Source organism: Pleurodeles waltl, chromosome 6 (assembly GCF_031143425.1).
Source record: "Pleurodeles waltl isolate 20211129_DDA chromosome 6, aPleWal1.hap1.20221129, whole genome shotgun sequence".
NCBI classification, from domain to species: domain Eukaryota; kingdom Metazoa; phylum Chordata; class Amphibia; order Caudata; family Salamandridae; genus Pleurodeles; species Pleurodeles waltl.
The window spans coordinates 54503372-54518109 of NC_090445.1; the positions used below are offsets into that span (position 1 = coordinate 54503372).

The following is a 14738-nucleotide window of genomic DNA, read 5'->3' on the forward strand; positions in this document are numbered from 1 at the left end:
ATTTGTGGTTCGCATTCCACTTTTTGAGTATATGGTTTGTGTTGCCCCTATACCTATGCGCTCCTATTGCAATCTATTGTAATTCTACACGGTTTGCATTACTTTTCTTGCTATTACTTACCTATTTTTGGTTTGTGTACATATATCTTGTGTACATATCTTATCCTCATACTGAGGGTACTCACTGAAATACTTTTGGCATATTGTCATAAAAATAAAGTACCTTTATTTTTAGTAACTCTGTGTATTGTGTTTTCTTATGATATTGTGCATATGACACCAGTGGTATAGTAGGAGCTTTACATGTCTCCTAGTTCAGCCTAAGCTGCTTTGCCATAGCTACCTTCTATCAGCCTAAGCTGCTAGAAACACCTCTTCTACACTAATAAGGGATTACTGGACCTGGCACACGGTGTAAGTACCTCTGGTACCCACTACAAGCCAGGCCAGCCTCCTACACTCCTTTACCCCACTAATTTTTTAGCCATCCTGAACAGCTTCCACTCTGGTGTTCAACATTATTGAAAAATACTGGCACAGCCAATAGCTCTTGCATTGGTGAGAGCTATTGGGTTTGCCAATGCTCATTTCACCTGCGGCCTTCCCAACAGCACAGTGAAAATCAAAGGCCCCCGCAGCCCCTTCGGTGTGGGGGTGGGCCCGGAGGTTCAGGGGGTCCTTCCAGCACAGTACATTGTGCACAGGCTGCAGGCCCCTGACTGGGTCCAGGAGAGAGGTGGCTCCCCCAGGTACTTTCCAGGGAAGCCCCGTCAAGTTTTGTTATGCCAAGCCAATCAGCATTAAACAAAATGGCTGCTTCCACTGTTATTGAAGGAGCTGCAGACAAAAAGTTCACAAGTTATTGCTTGTGTTTTAAGAGATGTTAGTTTTCCTGCACCAAGAGTGTTTCTTATATGAATAGTCTGTCTGAGTCTTGTTTAAAATATAACCTTTGCACATGTAATCCATGTTCGTTGTGATAAACTACCAGTTCCTCACTCCGCAGAGTTCTATGGTTCAGCCTTTCTGTATAATCCAGCACTATCGGACTCTGCTATGGTTTCCTCTATGGATAGTAGGATGAAACATTACAGTTAGGCAGCGCTTCGCTACAGGCTCAGGAGTCGGGAAACCATCTGCACTATAGCAATAAGTCTGGTACAGGACTTCTACTCTCTTACCATTCTTCCCTAGGCAGATTAGGACAGCAAAAGATCAGCCGAGGCAGGGCTTAGTGCATGGACTGTTGGAAAAAGGGGCAGTTATCAGATGCCTGGCAATGGTCCACATTTCAATAAAGCGCTGAGGTGAATCTATGTGGAAGATCCAGATATGGTGAGCCAGATCTTTTATTTTACAACCGGAGAAGGCTTACTGCTAGGTTCCACTAAAAGGCACAATAGTCCACCTAGCGGCGAGGCTGGCGATGCCAACTATGAACATGAGGAAAGACATCAGCTGGAGATGAAAATTCCCTCCTTATAATTTCTCATTCCACTGTAGGTTCCTGATGCAGGGACAATTGTCTCGGAAAATAGGCGACATGTCTCTTCAGCAGGATTGAGAAATAACGGGCCAATAAAAAACTGAAGCTCTGATCAGAGCGTCGGAAAAATATTTTGATTGTACATCTGTCAAACTCTGTGAATAAAGAGATTAATTGAGAAAAGCCTTGATTCTTTGCTGTGCTCCTTCACGTAAATCCCATATCCTTTCCCTTTTATTCAGGGGAATTGAGGCCTCATACATTAAGTAATATGAGTTTTGAATGTGCATGGAAAAAAATGCCCATGGAGCACCTATCTACCAGGCTGCCCTTGTCACACTGCATTCCCCCACACACCCCACCCTATCCTTGAAGGGTAACATAACTAGAAAGTGGCCCAACTGGGCTCCCTCTAAACCCTTTCTTGCAGTCCAGTCTTATACCTACCAAGGTGAGGGAGAATATTCATCCTACCTGGAGTACCAAAGGTTGTGTTTCCCATAATGTCTGCAGTCCATAGTTATGCTTACCTCCTTATTACCAATTAATTCCCAAAATCATTGTGATGAGGGCTCCATACTCCATTCATCCCTTTAGGTTGTCCCATATTTTACCTACCCTGCCCATCACATTTTTGTAAAGTACTGCCGTACCACACATAGAAAGTCCTTGCGCAGTTACCACTGGGGTTGTAGACCAGCGGTCTTCTCTATTTCTCAGCCACTCTTTTGATGTCCTTCTGCACTGATGGATTCCTGTGATGGCAACTGCTACCTTCTTCCCTATGTATCTCTCCTCCATTCCCTTCAAGCTCTGTGCATGTAACCGCATCATGTGTGTGGCCACCTTCGTCCTCTAAATGCAACAGCTTTCTTCCCATGTCCTCTGATGTGATGACAGGTTCTTAGTCCCGTCATAAGGAATATAGCCCAAATGGGTGCAGCAACCTACAACTTGTCTATTAATGTGACAGTCCCTGTGTCACTGGTTTCATTTCGCATCTGCATGCTTTATTGCAGCCAGATCATGAAAGAGGAAAATTTGACTGTCTTTGCAGCTGAACCTTGGCTGCTGTCGAGCTACTTGGATAAGTTTTTCTTTGATGCACACCATTTTGGCTATTATGTCCGTAGGGCGCGTGTTACAGTCCTTGAATTTTCTGATAACCCTGTGTTATTATTCCCATTCAGGTTGCAAGGTCCACTTTCAGGATGGCTTCAACTATTTTGTCATGTATATATCTTGTTCTCCTATGCATCTTCTTTGAGATTTCTTGCCCTGACATTACACCTTTCAGGATATTTTTTTGTGTGTCTTTACATATATTGAGAAGGAACTTCAACTGAGTTTCTAGATCTGCCTCTATCTTGTATAGACTCACGGCAGCCGCTTCTTGTGAACTTATCGGATTTCCAGTTGTTGGCTGATTGCTTGCATGTCCGCCTTTACCATGTTGATCTCTCTGGTGATGTCTTCTGCCAACATGTTTAAGTTGGCTTAAGAGGGCCACTTCAGGTCTTGTATCAACTACAAGAGAATTGCCTTTAAGTCATCGTTTGGCAGGGGTTGGCTTACTTTCATTGCCATATCACTAGGCATTTGCAGAGGTTTCTGTTGATGAAAAAAATGGCCAGTCTTCAAGTCCTTTGTTTTTTCTGTGGTTGTGCCTTTACTATTGTTCCCTTGTCCACCCTGCTCATCATGTCCTTTCAGTTGGCCATGTCTCCCAGTTGCCCTAGAAGCCTGCATTATACAAATCTCTTTCTCCTGCCCATCCATCTACTCCTCAAAGTCTGGAACTCTGCACTGTTTTGTCTCCTTGCAAGGTCCTATTGTGGTTGGTATGTGTGCCTTGTCTAACTTTGCACCCCCTGATGTTTTCCTTTCTCCTACTTTCACTGCTGGTTCATTTCTTAAAAATACCCTCAACTACTTATTCCCCTCCGCCATTCCTCAGTCAAACATTATGGTATAAAGTCTTAATCAGGCTCTCATACTATACACACAGCTGATGTGCACTCACCAGTCACTCTTTCAGAATAGGCAAAAGCTTCATGGTTTCCTTATTGCACTATTTGTGTCCCTTTCTGGTTTAGCCGGTTCCTAACATGGTGGCAGTTCAGCATGTGGTGCTCCATTGGCCCCCAGTAAACCCCACTGTGGGCTGTCACTATCTTCTTAACTGTTGTATCCGTTCATGTGGTGGAAGAGGCTTTGCTCTGAGTTCGCTTCTCAAATGTTGCTCCAGCACTGTTCGCCTGCCCCCAACGCTAAAGTATATCTCACCTCTGTTTTCCAGCTGGTGGTAGAGATGGCAACCATGCCTGGACCAGCAACACTCACAAATTCCCACAATATAGCCTGAAGATGTAGGCTGGACTGTGTTTTCATATCTGAAAGTGCCTTTATCAAAATAAGATTTTATGTGGTAAATCCCAGATAGGGAAGCCTATTGAAATGATTATGAATTCACGTAAGAATAATTTCCTTCCTGGATCTCTCTAGAGGCCGACCTTAATTTGGAAATGCAGTCAATATTCCCAAGTGTCGTTGACCCATCGAGTTGAGCAACAGAAGTCTTTTACAAAGAAAGATATGCAGAATTGTATTACAGACGTCTCAGCAATGGTCTTCCTCATCTAGAGGATTCCCCATCTAGAGGATTCCCCAAATACAGTCTGGAGAACACATTTGTTGCCGCCCCTGCAGCCTACATAAATCTCAGCATATGGCAGCACATGACAGATCTTCATTTCGAGTGTGACCTCTGATGGGTCTCCTTCTCATTGCAAGCAGTGCAGTGTCACAATGTTGCCTTCCCCATCATACGTTCACTGCCACCACTGATTGTTCCCCCATTCCTGCTAATCTCATTCTCACAACTTTCTGTTCTCTCGCTCTGTATCATTTCTTAAAACAATCATAGATCTATATACACTACCTTCCTACCCAACTGTCACAGAACAAGGACAGCAACTGCCATCACATTTCCTTCAGTCTGTAGTCTTTGCAGGCTGAAGGAGTGCACATGTTTCTCCACCATGAACAATTCTCCCGTATCTGGCCTTTGTCTCACATTGATGTCTGTTTACCTCTTAACTCCAAGAGTTTATCCTGCAAGGACGCATGTTGCCCAATGCTCTTCAGAGTCTGCTCCACGACCACATCATCTGGAGTTTTCTGGGCCTTTGCATTATTACACCTGTGGATTAGAGAGCAATGCCATGAATGATCCTGAGCCTCCTTGAAATACTCGCCTTCACAGAATACTCACCCCACTGCATCTTTTCATGTACACCAAGGTATAGCAAAGTCTGCATGATCTCACTGCTACATTTTGTGTGGGGTTCTACTACCGATCTCACTGCACTCACAACACATTTTTCCCTGGGTACAGGAGCAATCAGTTGTTTCCAGACAATGGGGGTCATTCTGACCCTGGTGGCCGGTGGCCGCCAGGGCCACCGACCACGGGAGCACCGCCAACAGGCTGGCGGTGCTCCCACGAGCATTCTGACCGCGGCGGTTCAGCCGCGGTCAGAAGCGGCAAGTCGGCGGTCTCCCGCCGACTTACCACTGCTTGGGGGAATCCTCCATGGCGGCGGAGCGCGCTCCGCCACCATGAGGATTCTGACACCCCCTACCGCCATCCTGTTCATGGCGGGAAACCCGCCATGAACAGGATGGCGGTAGGGGGTGCCGCGGGGCCCCCGTAAGAGAGCCCCGCAAAGTATTTCAGTGTCTGCCTTGCAGACACTGAAATACGCGACGGGTGCAACAGCACCCGTCGCACCTTCCCACTCCGCCGGCTCGATTACGAGCCGGCATCCTCGTGGGAATGGAGTTTTTCCCTGGGCTGGCGGGCGGTCTTTTGGAGGCTGCCCGCCAGCCCAGGGAAAAACTCATAATACCCTCCGCGGTCTTCTGACCGCGGAGCGGTATAATGGAGGGCGGAATTCTGGCGGGCGGCCTCCGCCGCCCGCCAGAATCATAATGAGGGCCAATGTCTGAGATGGGGAATGTCATTTGCACTTCAACAGGATATGTGTTTTGTTCTCCAAAGGAGGTTATGTCAAACTTTCAAGACCTGCTGTTCAAGGTAGTAGTGAGTGTTCAGCTCAGATAAAGACTGCTACTGCAATACCAAACTCACGTTCCTGTCAGGACTACTTATGTTAAAAAATAGTAAATTCTGTACAGTCAGAGGTTGACCAACAAAACAACCCAAGTACCAGCACTTTCTGGGGCACTCCCTAAAAGAGGGGCTTCCAGTGGGCCAATTTCTGCACCTTAGACGAAATTGCACTGAGAAACTTAAACCACTCCATAAGGCTATGACGAACTCTCTGCAATGTTGGGTTTACCAAGCTCTGTACTCTGTACTATTTTAATCCTCAACCATTCCTGGGGCTTAAAACCTCTTATTATCGCTATCCTCTGCTGATCCCTAAGGCCTAACATTGTGTTACTACCCTTGCCACTCCTTTTACTTACCTATACTTACTAGGATCGTTATATTCATAATCCTTTTATTCAGCTTATAAAACATAAACCATGCAGGCACAATAAACATATATTGACACCAAGATTACAGTTCGTCAAAAGAAGCCCAAACTAATGATTTAAAGCATCTAATTAAAAACACAACTAATATTAAAACATGCTAAAATAATTAGCCAACGTGGTTACAAACACAAGGGGGGCCTGCAGGAACCTAGGGACCTGGGGTAAACTATTTTCTAATCAACAGTGGCCCCTGAGGAAAAGAAGCTTTTGTAATACAGTAACCATAGACTTACAATAAAATCTATGATAACATTTCAAATATCAATTTAGAAATTAGTACACATGTATTGAATCAAAAATAACAAAAGAGTGTAGTGGGAAACCAAGCATTTAAAGGACCATCGGAATCAGTGTCCTCATGCATATTCAATGTGACATGGAAGCAACATATAGATCAAGTCACAAATGTATTGTACTCATGCTCATATCGCACATAAAGTTAGTTACAACATGTACATTTCTCTGCCCTTTGTGTGACTTGACCCCTGTATTCAATAGTGAATATCTCTTTCACCCAACGGCAGATGCTCGAATAATTAAAGACTGTTGCACAACACAGCTGCTAGAAACCCTCCCTTAAACAGCTGAATGTGGTAAATGATCACCCGCTTTTGCATTTGCCCTTGATGCCTAAGCTCCTTTCAGAAGCAGTGGTCAGTCAAAACCTAGTTATAAAGTCAAATGACATCCTGATCCTCTTCAAGTTGTTTTACCTGTGAGTTGTCCATATATAAAACACCTGTCCACCATCCTCTGGTCCTTTTTCTTTCCTCGATGATCAGATCACTCCCAAATCACTTGAGGATTTGAGGCACTAGGCAACAAAAGTAACACAAACTACCAGCTGACTATTAGCCCTAGATGGATGGATGAGTTTGTTACAAAACCGTCCTGCCCCATCCAGGATTGCTGGGGGCGAACATTTGTGTTGCCCCACTTCCAGTTGAAAGGGCTTGCCTCCTGCAGATCAAAGGAACCTGACACGCCTTTGGTCACTTTAGACAGTTTGGAGACTTGACAGGGGAAAAACCCACACATACGCTGGCACAAGGTATAAAATCTGGACCCTCAGAACCACTCTTCAGTACACTCCTGGACCAGTGGAAGATTCAGAAGGACTGCCCAGCTGCCAGTCAGACCGCTTAGCTGCTGAAAGGACTGCCTTACTGTCTGAAGAAAGACCTGACCTGCTCCTTGAACCCAGGACTACCAGAGTGGCTCCAAGGGCCACTAGAGTGACTACAAGGGCCAGCTTGCTGGTCTCTTGTGTGAGCTACAGAGACTAAACAAGTTCATGATGCCTTGAACCCTGCTGCTGGTCTCTTCTTGGTCGAGTACGAACCCCCTAAGTGGTGCCTCTCCGGTCCTGGACCCTTGAAGTGCTGTTGGTGAAACTGCTCCTGCTTAACGCTAAAAGCTGGGACTATATAGAGAATTAACAAGAGACCGGGGTCTACCTGCAAGCCAATCTGACGAAGGTGTATCGCCAGTGGAATAAACTTCAGTGCAGCTCCCGCTATGTTCTTCTCAGCAGCAGCAAATCCCTTTCAGCTGGACCTGTTGGTGAAGGTATCTCCCAGACGAAGGCAAACCCTCCTTAGATAGAGACGGCTGCCTCGCCTTATTAAAGACTCCACCTTCTTGTAGAACTTTTGAATTTTTTTTTTCTTTTTCGAGACCAGGCCTAATCCAACCTTTTATCCGACCTACGCTCCATCGTGATTGGCTTTAACATTTGACTAACTCAGTCTCATGCCACCAGTACCCAAGATTGGTGCTTTGATCCTTTAGGCACTAGATTTCATAAAAAAAGATTACAAATTCATAACTCAAGTTTTACTGATTGGACTGAATTCGTATTAGTGACATTTTATTTATTGAAATTTGCTATTTTTCTAAATTGGTTTAGGATTTTTATTGTGATGTGTTTTCAATTTACTACTGTTTGTGCTGCAGAAATACTTTACACATTGCTTCCACGTTAAGCCTGGCAGCATTTGTACAAAGCTACCAGACAGTTAAGTGAAGGTTACTTTAGTGATTTTGTTTGTGGTTCACCCTGACAAGTACTGATGTTGTTGCCTGAGTGGGTGTTAGAACTGGGGTTTCCTGTTGTCAGAGTATGAACCCTGAACAGGCAGAACCCACCACTTCTAGTCAGGGTAAGCTAGATCACATTTAGAAATAACCTGTGCTCACTCTCTGGTAGCTTGGCACAGAGCAGTCAGGCTTATCTAAAGAGGCAATCTGTAGAGGATTTGTGCAACACACACACAGCAACACAATGAGAACACTACAAAACGAACTCCCCACAGTGTTATATTATACTTTATGAGTAAAATAAGACAAAGAACAACAACAGCAAAAAATAAGTAAAAGCGGAGTTATGAATGAAAAAAAAATAGCACTTAGAAGTAAAATGCGCTAGGTTCCTTGAGGTTGCACTAGATGGGGATAAATCCAAAGTTCAGGCCGACTGCTATGGAGTGCAGGCCGGCTAAAGGACCCACTGAGAGAGTTCCTTGAATGGTAGAAGCATTGACGTTGGGGACTTGATGCATGGAGCTGAGGAGATGCACCACATTGATTGAGGAGATCTATGCGAAGTGTTGGTTCCGAGCTGTGCAGCATCAGGAATGCATCAAAGATAAGGTACTGGTTGGGGCCGAGGTGATGCGTTGCACTCGAACCGCTGGGCTGGAGAGATGTATCAGGCCACGCAAGGTTGGAGATGCGTCGGAATCTGGGGATGATGCATCGCACAGTCGGCAATGCGATGTCCGCAGCTCAGGCAGTGGCACAGATGAGAATGAGACAGTTTCTGCTCTGGGCAACATCGTTGATGCATTGGTTTTCTTGAGTTGCAGCACAAATACTCACTTCCAAGGGCCCAGGACTGGAATGGTACCACTTAGCAGAGCAGGACTCACAGCCAAAAGAGGCCAGGTGCTGGATGCAGGTTGCAGATAATCTTTGATTTCCTTGAGCCAGCAGGAGAACAAGGGGCAAGCCAACAAGCCCTTGGAGTCACTCTGGGTTCAGATGAGAGGGACCCACTCCTTCCTTAGCAGGGCAGAGTTTGGCTGACAGCATGGTAACTCAAAGTAGAGAGCAGTCCTTCTTGGAAATCAGTCCAGCAGCGTGGCACTCCTTGAGGCAAAGCAGTCCTTACTCCAGACAGAGTTTTTCACAGGTCCCGTAGTGCACTGATTTGGTGGGGTCAGAGACCCAGTTCTTATACCCAAATGTGCCTTTGAAGTGGGGGTGACTTCAAAGAATGGCCTATAAAATGCACAGAGATCCTTTCTTCCTAGCCCTGGCTCCAGACTATCAGTAGGGGGTATTCAGCCACTTGTGTGGGAACAGGTACTCCCTATTCGAGTGTGTCAGCTCCCCCTCCACCCTTACTGCCCAGGAAGAGCCTTCAGAATGCAGATGAGTGCTCAGACACACCTAACCTTCTTGTGTTTGTGGATGTCTAGAAGGAATGCACAAATAGCAGCTGTCACCCACCCCAGACGTGTATTGGAGAGAGGCTGCAGGCACACAGAGCTATAAGGGCAGAGAAATGCCCACTTTCTAAAAGTGTCATTTCTAAAATAGTAATATTAAATCGGACTTTATCAGTAAAGAGGATTTATCATTATCATTCCAATGATATGAAACATGATGCAGCTACTCCTTCCTGATCAGGAATTACAGCTTAAAAGTATGTTAAGGAATTTCCAACACTGGCCTATGAGAGGAGTAGACCTCACAGCAGTGAAAAACGACTTTGGGAGTTTTTCACTTCCAGGACATGTAAAACTTAAAAGCACATGTCCTACCTTTTAGTTACATAGCACCCTGCCCTATAAGCTGCCTAGGACCTAATTTAGGGGTGACATATGTAATAAAAGGGGAGTTTAAGGCTTGGCATGGGGTTATAAAGGCCAAGTCAAAGTGACCATAAACTACACACACAAGCCCTGCAATGGCTGGCCATGTTTGAAAGGCTACTTGTGTGGGTGGCACAATCAGTGCTGCAAGACCACAAGTAGCATTTAATTTACAGGCCCTGGGTATATGGTAGACCACTTTACAAAGGATCTACAAGTAAGTTAAATGTGCCAATTGTGTATAAACCAAATTTACCATGTTTTAGGGAGAGAGCACATGCACTTTAGCACTGGTTAGCGGAGGTGAAGTCCTCAGAGTCCTACAGCCAACAAAAACGAGGTCAGAAAAAGAGGAGGAAGGGAAAAAGTTTGGGGTGACCCTTCAGGTACGTCAATTTTTTAACAGTGGGGCTTCCACCCCATTCAACCAATAACCCGATTTCGTACAGGATGTATCAAAGGCAACCACCTGGGAATCTGGTAACTTGATTACGCGGCACAAGTGACCACAAAATAAAGTACCAGTACTTAGACCAATGTGCTTGCTCCCTGTGGAGAAGCATATGACAAGTAACACTCTGTAGATCATTTACAGGTCTATCCATGGTTATGCCCACATTTTCATTTTCAAATGGTTTAGGTGCAACCACGCAAACATATGAAATTACCATGCCTGCTTACATGTGGAGTACTTCTATACTGTGAATTTCTTAAAGATCTGGAAACCTAACTTATAAGTAAACTTCAGTTGCAACTTCATATTATGAAAGAAAAGTGGCAAGAATCCATGTTTTGGTGAACATTATCCATTACAAAAACATAAACCGTTAGGTAGACGATTATTAAAATTAAGCAGGGACAAAGGAAAATCTCAAATCTAAAAGAGAGGAAGAGAACGTACCTTCTCAAGATGATCTGCACATCCTAGGGAGGACAAGAAATAAAGAAGATAAATATTCATCCTCTACGATTTCCTTTCCGAAGAGACAATGAAACGCTATTGTTTTTTTTTCCTGACTAATGGGAAGATACTTTCACCATATCGAGCCACCAGCCAACGATGTGGATTGTGACTGAATCAACAATTACAGCACATAACACTCTTTGAATTGTTAGGCTATTCTATTAATCACTTATAAAAGATCATCTTGGCACCACATTTACAAAAGAGAATTTAAGAAGATGCCGAGAGCAAGGTCTTAATCTGCTTCATGGAGCCTGAATAAAGAAGATACTTTTAATGGTTACATGACGCCTTTCAGAGCGAGAACCCATACATTCATGAAACCTTTAGTGATAACTTCATTAATACCATATGTCAAACAGTACCAAAATAAATACATTTATTAAGAAATAATGTTCTAATCATGAATATTGATTATTGTCAAGGGAGTGGAGGACAGCCTTTTCTCATTGTCTGTAACCCCGGATTTAAAGATCCCCGGAGTCTCAACCCAACTGCCCCTGCTGAGCCACTGAAAAAAATCCTCACAATGTCCATCTGAGCTGCCCAAGGATTAACAAGCATTGGCAAAGCTAATAGGTCTCGGCTATACAAGAACTATTGGAATTGACAATGTGTTTTGCCACGTTGTACACCAGTGTGGCTGCTATTCATCATGGCTAAACGTTGGTGGTGTGGAGTGTCATAGAGTGGATTGGGGGAGTAGTGTGTTGGAGAACAGATTTGTTGCAGTGGAGTGGAGTAAAGTGTCAAAGAGTTGAGTAGAGGGGAATAGAGTTCTGTGGTTTAGTGGCAGAGACTGTCTAAGAGTGTAGTGAATCCTAGTTTGTTTTAATGAGATAACAGGAGTTAGCTTAGCCTACGGCTTGCAGACTCGTGCCCCGTCACCTAGTGACTTTTAACCTACTTAGCTTGCTCTGTCTTAGCCCATTTAATTATTTAACTCTTCTAAGATGGCTGCCTTGTTTATAGTTAGGCCACTTGTTATGCTTTGCATTATCAATGCCACTGCGCTAATGCGTCAGTATCAAGCAAAAGAGACAAACAAACAGTAGGTGTTCACACTTAGGGATTTTCCCTTTCTATACTTTCGAGGGATTGTTTATATTAATTGCCGTCCCAAGCATGTCTGTTATCTATTGTTTGGGAACACACCTACGTCAGGGGCCTCGGTAGATCTGTATAAATACATCACACTTTTAGACAGATAATCAGAGGGATTCCGACCAGAGGGCATCGCCACCATCGCTGATATCGATGCTGCATGTCATCTTGACGCTGACCCAGTCTCCGTGTCCCTGCGGAGTCTGAGATAGAGACCTCATTCCAAGGTAAAGAGGGTTGGGGGCTCCTCTCATGGACATGGCATTGGCAGATTAGGTTTAGCAAACCCAGCTCTCCTTTAGGTAGGAGGTTAGGCCTATTACAGTAGGGTATTAGGGCATATTACATCTCGTATGTCTTTTATATGCATTGCAAGATGGTGGGGGGTCTTCGTAACAATGACTCTCGTCTTCACAATTCTGTTTCTTGCATTATTCATTACCCTAATCATTGCAGCCCATGCAACGTATCGCAAATTGCAGTTGTGTTAAATAAAAACTATTGAAACTTTACTGGATCTGTGTCATTGCCTGTGTAAGTATGAGACATGATATATCTGTGAGAAAGGGGTAATCTCCATTTAACCACGACACTCCCTGAGATGTCTTATTCTCGAGTCCATGCGTAAAGGATGCCACAAATCACCTTTTACTATCGTGTTTCTGGTGAGGTGCTGCTAGTGAGCCGGTAAGGGTGGGACAACAGTTGCGACTTGTTGTAGGATAGGCATATTAGCTTACAAACAAAAGTACTGTCATCCTTTAACCAGTAGTCTTGCCCAGAGCAGGAGTCCAAACTACGACAAGAGTGTAGTGTCATGGGGTGGAATAGGGTGGAGTGGTCTGGAGTGGATTGAGGTGGGTGGTGGATTGGATTGGAGTAGACTGGGAAGGACCGGATTAGGGTAGAGTGGGGTGGATTGAGAGGAGTGGGGTGGATTGGATGGTCTGGATGGAGTGGATTGAAGTGTTGTGGGGTGAAATGGGGTGAGGTGGATTGGAGTGTGGTACATCAGATTGGATTGGGGTGGGTGGACTGAACTGGAGTGACAGGACTGGAGTGGGATGGATTGTGTTGAGGTGTGTTAGGGTGGGTGGTTTGGAGTGGGTTGGTTTGATGTGGGGTGAATTGGAGTGGAGTGGTGTGGATTAGATTGGCATGGAGTGGGGTGGTTTGAATTTATTGGAGTGTGGTGGATGCCCTGGAGTGGGGTGAGCTGGATTTGAGTGGGGTGGGGTGGGCTAGACCAATTGGATTGGAGTGGGTTGACTGAACTTGGGTGGGATGGATTGGGATAGAGTCGGGTGGATTGAAGTACAGTGAATTAAAGTGGGGTGGATTGGCTTGGAGTGGGTGGACTGAAATGGGATGGGGTGAATTGGACTGGAGTGGGGTGGATTGGATTGGGATGGGTTGAATTGGATTGGGGTGAAGTAGGTTGGATTGGATTGGGGTGGGGTGGGGTGGGGTGGGGGCTGTAGTTGGGCAATAAGAGCAGGTCAGAATTGTTTTGGATTGGGGTGGGGTGGACTGTGGTGTATTGGAGCAAGGTGGACTGGGTTGCAGTGGATTGGAGTGGAGTGGATTGGACTGCAGTGTTCTGGGTTGGACTGGAATGGGATGGTGTAAATTGGACTGGACTGGGTTTGATTGGAATGGAGTGGGTTGGATTGGATTGGATTGGTGTGGCGTGGATTGGATTGGAGTGGATTGGGGTGAGGTGGATTGGAGTGTGGTAGATTGGATTGGGGTCGACTGGATTGGTGTGGGGTGAACTGGATTGGAGTTGGGCAGATTGTCGTGGATTGGCCTGGATAATTTAGATTGTGTTGTGACTTACCCTGACTAGGATTGTGGTCCCTACTTGGACAAGGGTGTATACCTCTGCCAACTAATATGCCTCTGAGCAAGCTTAGCCATAAGATTTTTAGAGCGTTGGGTGATGTGCGTTGCGCATGGGGCTGTCCATGGGGGGCCCCTGCACTGCCCATGTACTTGGCCTCTGCCGTCCACCAAACTCAAAATGAGGGCCTGGGTCTCTAGTTGTCAGAGGTATGCACCCTGTTCGAGTAGGTATCACAATCCTAGGGTAAGTCAGATACACAACCTAAATTAACCTGTGCTCACCATCTGGTAGCTTGGCATACAGCAGTCAGGCGAAACTTAAGAGGCAATGTGTAAATACTTTGTGCAACACTTAATTACAGTAACACAATGAAAGACACCACAAAAAGACTCCACACCAGTGTAGAACAATAGAGAATATTTTTTTGAGTGAAACAACACCAAAATGTCAACAATTTAATGAGTAGAAGTCGAAATATGAATTTTTAAAGATTAAGGGCCAGATGTATCATCACAGCCCTTTGCGAGTCGGAAATAGCGATTTTTAAGAAATCGCTATTTCCGACTCGCAAAGTGCCATGTATCACATTTGCGATTCGGTAATAGCGATTTCTTAAAAATCGCAAATGCTATTACCGAATCGCAAATTGTGATACCGGCCCCATTCGCAGCTATAGGCCTGTTGGCCCATATCTGTGAATTTTTTGTATTTCCAAAATTGCGATTTCTGAACCAGAAATCGCAATTTTGGAAATGCAAAAGCCCAGGGTGCTAGGGGCCTAAGGCCCCCTCTGCTGCACCCCAAAAAAAATTTGGGGGACATGTAAGGTGCACACATGCCAAAAGGGCATGTGTGCTTTACATGTTCAATTTAAAAATGCATTTTAAATACATT

At 45.0% G+C, this 14738-nt stretch overlaps 1 protein-coding gene across 1 annotated transcript in view; it reads right to left on the reverse strand.

Annotated features, from left to right (window-relative positions):
• The window catches only part of LOC138299184 (E3 ubiquitin-protein ligase TRIM39-like), a 113617-nt gene that overhangs the window by 50146 nt on the left and 48733 nt on the right, over nucleotides 1–14738 (reverse strand). Inside the window, exons 4-5 of the mRNA XM_069237279.1 lie at nucleotides 10832–10854; nucleotides 4579–4688 (exon numbers count right to left, since the gene is read on the reverse strand). Of these exons, the coding sequence (XP_069093380.1) occupies nucleotides 4579–4688; nucleotides 10832–10854 (133 nt within the window). The remainder of the gene's footprint in view (nucleotides 1–4578; nucleotides 4689–10831; nucleotides 10855–14738) is intronic.